This window comes from Bidens hawaiensis, unplaced genomic scaffold (assembly GCF_021521415.1).
Source record: "Bidens hawaiensis isolate Kalapana, Puna unplaced genomic scaffold, B.hawaiensis_p1.1 tig00020802_1, whole genome shotgun sequence".
NCBI classification, from domain to species: domain Eukaryota; kingdom Viridiplantae; phylum Streptophyta; class Magnoliopsida; order Asterales; family Asteraceae; genus Bidens; species Bidens hawaiensis.
In genome coordinates, this window is record NW_027493205.1 from 352,895 (window position 1) to 360,654 (window position 7,760).

The following is a 7,760-nucleotide window of genomic DNA, read 5'->3' on the forward strand; positions in this document are numbered from 1 at the left end:
ATGGGGGCGATCAACAAGTGGAAAGTAAAGGTCGGAAAAGTTATGTTCGTGTTGAAAACAACGATCGAGGAAGAGCTTTTAGATCACGTCCGAGACCTAGCAACACCAAAGGAAGCATGGGATGCTTTGGCGTCACCTTTCTCAAAGAAAAATGATGCGAAGCTTCAGCTTCTTGAAAACGAGCTTCTGTTAATCACCCAAAAAGATCTCACAATTCCACAATATTTTCACAAGGTTAAGACCTTGTGTCGTGAGATTAGGGAGCTTGATCCGAAAGCAAGAGTTGGAGATGCTAGAATGAAACGAATCTTAATACACGGTTTAAGAACCGAGTTTCGAAGTTTCGTAGCCGCGGTTCAAGGATGGCCGAAACAACCATCATTGGTCGAATTCGAGAATCTTCTCGCAAGCCAAGAAGACTTGGCTAAACAGATAGGTGACATCTCGATTTCAAGCCCGAAGATCGAGACCGAAGCCTTGTATGCCGATTGGGGGAAGGGAAAATTTCAGCCAAGCGGAAATCAAGGACGAAAGTGGAACGACCGATACAAGAAGTCGGATAACTAAAAATTCGGAAATAGTTCAAATCAGCGGGAACCGATTTGAACGTGGACACATGTCCAAAGATTTGGAAATACAAGAAGTCAGGAAAATCTGGTAAGCGATTTCCATATAAGTGTTATAATTGTGGCAAACGTGGAAACATGTCCAAAGATTGCCCAAGGAAGTCGGCTGATGAAGGGAATGCGGCCACCGTCCAGAGTAAGTGGCTTGGGATGTCGAAGCCCATTTTACAGCAGAGGAACATGTGATGATCTTAACCACGAACACTGAAACTGAAGACAATTCTTTGGATGATTGGATTGTTGATTCCGGGTGTTCGAACCACATGACCGGAGAAAAGGCGAAGCTAAGAAACCCGATCAAATATGAAGATAATCGGGTGAATGTAATAGCGGACAACTCGAAACACAAAATCGCACACGTTGGTGACATACGATTCAAACCACATAAACAAGATGAGTTTGTATTAAATGATGTATACCATGTTCCAGGTGTGAAAAAGAATCTACTATCGGTCCCTCAGATTACGTCTACAGGTCGGTACGTGTTATTTGGTCCAAATGATGTCAAGGTGTTTGATAAGTTCGAAACCTCGTCCAAAACGATAATGCAAGGAAAGAAAAACGAGACGGTGTACGTTATTTCCGCAGGAGCGACTTACGTGGAGAAAACCAATACAATCCAAAGTATCGATCTTTGGCACCAACGTATCGGTCACGTTGGGTACGATAGGCTTGTCTTTATGATCGAAAAGTCTCTTGTAGCCGGAATACCGAAGACGGATGTCCGGACAGGCGCGGTGTGCGCCGGTTGCCAATTTGGTAAAGCTCACCAACGATAGTTTGAAAGCTCAAGTCAACAAGCCACGAAGCCCATGGAGCTAATTCATACCGATGTGTTCGGTCCGATGAAACAAGCTTCAATAACGGGTATGAAGTATATGATTACGTTCGTTGATGATTTTTCTAGATACCTTTAGGTATATTTTATGAAAGAAAATTCGGAAGCTTTTATGAAATTCAAAGAATTTAAAAGCGTGGCGGAGAGGGAGACCAAGATCAATATCAAGTGTCTCCGATCCGACAACGGAGGCGAGTATATATCGAAGGAGTTCGATGAATATCTCAAAGAGTGCAAGATTAAACGCCAATTAACTTGCTTAAATACTCCGCAAAAAACGGAGTCTCCGAATGAAAGAACCGAACTCTAACCGAGCTCTCAGGTAGCATGATTCTCGACAAAAATGTACCGGGTCAATTTTGGGCTGAGGCCATGCGAACCGCAGCCTATATATCTAACCACTTACCACTAACTAAATATGAAAAATAAATCACCGTTTGAAAAGTTGTTCAAACTTAAACCGGAGGTTAGCCATATGAAGGTGTTTGGTTGTGTGTGCTACGTATTCATACCGAGCCATCTTAGACACAAGATGGAAAAGAAAGCAAGAAGGTGCATCTTTGTTGAGTATGATTCGGAACGTAAAGGGTGGCGATGTTGTGACCCAGATACGGGGAGAATATATGTTTCTCGACACGTTGTTTTTGACGAAATGTCGTCATGGTGGTCCTGAAATCGAGAAGTGTTACCAGATTCTGAAAATATGAAAGAGAAACTTGAAACCGAAGTAACTTTCAATCTTGGAGAAGTAGAATCAGAAAACGAGAAAGATGGGTCGGACCATGTCGAGAATGTTAGGCCAGTCGAAACTGAATATTCAACGAACTCTGCACCAAGCCGAAGTTCAAACCAAGGCCCATGGCAAACTGGCCGGAATCCCCTGGCCCAACATTTCGAACCGTCGAGTTCTGAAGCGCAAGGGTTAAGGCGATCAAGTCCTCAAAGAAGACCAAATCCTCGGTATGCTAATGTGGCAACTGTGGAGAATGAAGAGACCGAACAGGAATCTTTCGAAGAGGCAAAAGAAAACCGAAAGTGGATAGTGGCGACGGAAGAAGAAATCAAAGCCTTAGTGACGAACCAAACTTGGGAATTAGTTCCCCGAGTAGATAACGTAAACACGGTATCGTGCAAATGGGTGTTCAAAATAAAAAAAAGCGGATGGGTCAGTAGAGCGATACAAGGCACGTCTTGTAGCTCGCGAGTTTTCACAACAACACGGGCTCGATTATGACGAGACATTTAGCCCAGTTGCAAATTTAACCATTATTTGGGTATTACTTGCAATCGCAACAGGTAAGGAATGGAGCATGTGGCAAATGGATGTGAGCAACGCTTTTCTGTACGGAAACCTTGATCATGTAATTTACATGGATCAACCGAAAGGTTTTAAGAACAAATAGCGCCCAGGTTATGTTTGCAAATTAAATAAGGCGTTATACGACCTAAAACAATCACCAAGGGCATGGTTTGGGAAAATAGGAGAGTTCCTAGAACACAATGGTTTCGTGTCTACAGTGGCAGATACTAGCCTGTTTATTCGGTCTGAAGAAGACAAGGTGGCGATTGTCCTAGTGTATGTTGACGACTTGATTATCACGGGAAACATAATTACCGTGATTGATCAGCTATAAGAAAATTTGTGTACTCGGTTTCACATGAAAGACTTGGGAAGGTTAAGTCATTTTCTCATATTGGAGTTAAAGTATGAACCGAATGGGGTTGTGTCACACCAACACAAGTATTCGTTTGAAATTTTAAGTAGGTTTGGCATGGCGAGTTGCAAACCGGCAATTACTCCAATGGAAACAAATTTGCAACTTCGAGCGGATGAAGGAAAGGAGTTGACGGATGCAACTATGTATCGGAAATTGGTGGGAAGTCTTATTTACTTAACACTTACTAGACCGGATATTGCATATGCGGTAGGAGTGTTAAGTCGGTTCATGCAGAATCCGAAGAAACCGCATCTTGATGCTGTTAGAAGGGTGTTACGGTACGTTAAAGGAACACCTGGCTTCGGAGTCATGTTTAAGAGGGAGTCAAGAACCTAATTGGTCGGGTATTGCGATGCTTATTATGCCCGAGACTTGACTACCAGGAGGTCGACAACTAGGTATGTATTTTTGATTGGGTCAGGAGCTGTAACGTGGAGCAGCAAAAGGCAACCAACAGTTTCGTTATCCACAACCGAAGCCGAGTATAGAGCAGCAGCAATGGCTGCTCAAGAGTATGTGTGGTTGGTACAATTGTTGAAGGACCTAAATCTAAGTGTCAGCCCGAGTGTGAAAATTTATTTTGATAATATATAATCAATAATGCTAGCCGAGAATCCCACGTTTCATGCAAGAACGAAACACATAGAAATTCACTATCACTTCATTAGAAAAAAGGTACTCAAGGGTGAATCGAGTTGGAGTATGTTGATACAAACAATCAAGAAGCAGATATGTTCACTAAACCGTTAACTAATGTGAAGATGGTGTAGTATTTCAATGATCTTGGGATGACAAACGCAAGTGTTGAGAGAGAGTGTTAAAATAAGCAACACTTGTGGGCTAAAGGGTGGTTCGGTTTAATCTCAAAGGGGTGGTTTGAAGGAGATCATAACTAAAGGGACTTAAAAGAAAACTAGGTCATACTTGGTGACTAAGTTTCCTTAATGGATAAGTCTTTTTAGTATCCATAACGGATAAGACTTTTTAGTATGGATAAGTTTTTCTAGTAGATAAGTTTCATTATTTTAGGATAATGATAAGGATTGGTGTAAGTTTCAAAGTCTTACTAGATAAGTTTCCTTACCACTTAAAGTTTTTGTTTGTCTATTAAGGCTTGTAAGGTTTAGTTGTAGAAATATATCAAGTGTGTCTTGTATTGAATATAAGTTTGTCTTATATCTTTCTTTTCTTGTTTTCAAATAATAAGAAAACGCTCGTGTGTTTGAGCAAATACTGTTCAATCATGTATTGGTTCTTGGATTTATTTACTGTTTCACTTGTTTAAAACATAACATTCTCTCTTCAATCAGACTACTTGGACTCCTAATAGAAGGTATTTTCTCTCATTCTTTATCATTTAATTTTTTAATAAACCTTTATTCTATAATGGAAGAATCTCCAAGTGGTTCGAAATTGAGAATTAAACCGGAAGAATAAATAAAAGGGTAAAAAGAAAAATTGCTTGATATGTATTGCATTTGAACGGTTGTGAGAAAAAACTAAAAGTGGTGTGTTAATAAACAGTACATCATTTCAGAAAAGAATTAGAGAAAAACAAACAAACAGTATTGCATATTTTGTGTTTATAAATGCTTTTTGAGAATGTCATCTTAAGTGCATCTTGTGTGTTTATATATACCTTTTTAGGTAATATGAACTTGAATGCAAGACCAAACAATATTGCACATAGTAGTGCTCTTTTTTTTTTCTTTTTGGGATTACGAATTTTACATTATCATGATATTTGATATTTTCTGATGCTGATGATGTTGTATCTTTGTATTTTATCATCCAAAATTTGATGTAGTTGTTCATCTTCATGTTGTTGTGCTGACGAGTTATGTAAAAAATTATGTGTTTTGAGTGTTTATGTTATTGGTATTTTGGGATACATATAATATTTTTTGTATGTAGAGTGAATACATTATGAATGATAGTAAAGATATTCTTGGTAGTGGTGGTTCTCGTGGTGCTGGTAATAATCTTCGTGGTTAAAAGATAAGGAAAGTTGCACGAAGACGCACTGATCCAGACATCGAGTCTCCAGAGCCCGATCCTAGTAGAGTTGCGGTTGGCTCAAAGAGCTTTGTTACAATAAGAGAAGAAATGGTAAGAAATGTTAATTTATCATCTTTAATATTAGGTGTGTTCTCGGTTCGTTTAATATGTTTTTGAACATCAAAAACCTATATCCAACCGTTGAAGTTGAATCCAAACCGAACAATACCTAAACGGTTTGGATTTTCTTGGTTTAACGGTTTAGAATTTGAAATATAATATAAATATGTATCTATGTTTGTTTATTTATTTTTTTATTAAATATACACCACTAATATTATTCTGTTGATAACTTATATACCTACTTGGGAGGACAACACACTGAGGCGGCGCGCTAAGTTTGGTGAGTTTTGGTTACAAAGACACGCAAAGAAAGGTTCAAGACCCCTAGATAAGCTACCAGTTTCTAGTGCGTTAGCGGATGTTGATATTGGAGAAGCCGATGATGTGGAAGACACTATGCAAGAGCAAAATGTCGATTGGGTCGACACGAGGACGGGTGAAGCTTATGTAAGACTCGTTACTTTGTAAATGTATGTTTATTTACTGTTTAACTATATAATGTTAATGTACTAATTTTGAATGTTTCCTTCTTAGGAAACATATAAGAAATTGATTGTAAAGAAGTATGGAGATGACACTACCTTACATGCATAATTTGAAATAAAGATATGGTCGGGTGTTACAGGAGGAAAAAACCTCAGCTGTATGGGACTAGCAACATCACCTACCCGTATGTCATGCTGACGGGTGCACCATTAGAGGCTTCCTTCCCATATGGGGAAAATAATAAGGTTTGTATTCTTTTAGAAAAAAAAACATATAAAGTTTGGTCTTTTTTTTCTCTAAATCAGGAGTGGGCACCTGATACAACTCAAAACTGGACCAACTACACACGTGTCGGTCTGTGTTGGAGCATTGAACTTTGATTTGTTATTAAGAATGATGGGTGAGTATAATATTATTACATGTGCAACAGTTGAGGAAAATACAGCCGAGTTAGAATAGAAAAAAAATAGTAGAGTTGGAACAAGGAAAAATAGAGAAACAAGCTATGTTGGAGAAACTTAAAGAAGATGCAAAATTGTATGCTGAAATGCATGAAAAACTGTAATTATCGTCACGAAACTAGTTACAAAACCACTATGCAAGTTTTAGTTTTCATTGTATTACTTTTTGGATGATTTGGTTCTTTCTTATATTACAATTGGATATTTTATAATTTTTGGTTTGAATATTTATCTTTATAAAGTGTGAATATAATGTTACAAGGAAAAAGAGGAAAAGAAATATATAAATTCTTTTTTAAAATAATTATGTACAAAATCTATAGATAAATATGTAGCTAAAACTTTACATGATCCGTAGCGAAATTATGTGAATTTATGTAGCTACATTTGTAGCAAAAATCATCCAAAAATTATAGCTAAATTTTATAGCAAAATTGGTAGCAAAAACCATAACTAAAAAATCCGTAGCAAATTTACGCATTTGTGAAATCGTAGCAAAATTCAGTAGCTAAAAGTTGGTAGCTAAAAAAACGTAGCTAAATTCTGTAGCTAACAATTCGTAGCCAAAAATCCGTAGCAAACAATTTTGTGGCAAAAATCCATAGCTAATGTTGCTAAAATAACGATGCCTCTTTTGGTAGCTAAAATCGTTGCAAAATTCTGAGTTCATAGCAAAAATAAGTTAGCTACGAGACTTGTACCTAAAAACTAAATTTGTAGCAATTCCGTAGCAAACACCCAGTTTGCTATGAAATTGCTACGGATTTGGCTAGAGCAAATACCTTTTTGTGTAGTAGTGTTATTCATTCATAATTTTTCTTGTCATTATCATCTTAAGCCTATAAATATCGTTTATTAAATTTTACCACGTTCATTTTCTACACTCATAAGTGTATATAAATTTATTTAATAAAGAAAAAGATAGATGTGATTTCATTAAATGTAAAAATATTTTAATTATATTAACATAGATACTGCATATTTTTATTCCCCTCAATTTAGGAAACTAGTTATTTGATGATATGATAAATTAATATGTTTTGATTACACTGACATATATATTTATTTCATCAAAAATAAAAAAATAGTTTGAGTGAGAAATTTAGGCTAAGAATGAAATTACAAGTGACATGTGTCCACTATTATTTTCTTTTATTATAGTAGGTAGATAAGATCATTTTCCATTATAGTCACTTGGATTATCCGCATTTAAGACAATTCAAGTATCTTGGCACAACTTACACTATGGGATAAAACATTTGCTATATTGTACTAAACTAGTACTGTACCGATTCAGTACCCACTTTTTCAAAAATCGATATAAGTATTTTCAGTACCGGTGCTGATACCATAGAGATATGAGCATTGTTTAACGAGTACTCATGTCGTTCCAAAAATGGTATATTCGGTGCAGTATCGGCGTCCACTTTTTTATAAACTCGGTATCAATATTTATGGTACATGTACCGATCTCATCGTTAGCTTATACCGTTATACATAAGCAAAAGGT

General features: G+C 37.0%; 1 protein-coding gene and 1 long non-coding RNA gene across 2 annotated transcripts; both read left to right on the plus strand.

Moving 5' to 3' along the window:
* Positions 1 to 567, plus strand: LOC143561814 (uncharacterized). Its single transcript, XM_077049788.1, has one exon. The coding sequence runs from the start codon at positions 1 to 3 to the stop codon at positions 565 to 567; it is 567 nt and encodes a 188-aa protein (XP_076905903.1).
* A 3,910-nt stretch (positions 568 to 4,477) lies between these two features.
* Positions 4,478 to 5,884, plus strand: LOC143561810 (uncharacterized). Its single transcript, XR_013140381.1, has 3 exons — positions 4,478 to 4,515; positions 5,097 to 5,291; positions 5,553 to 5,884. It is a non-coding gene; the product is annotated as an uncharacterized LOC143561810 (long non-coding RNA).
* The last annotated feature ends 1,876 nt before the right edge of the window (positions 5,885 to 7,760 follow it).

Excerpts from the sequence above, each read along its gene's own strand:
- LOC143561814 (XM_077049788.1), top strand. The coding sequence starts at position 1 with ATGGGGGCGATCAACAAGTGGAAAGTAAAGGTCGGAAAAGTTATGTTC.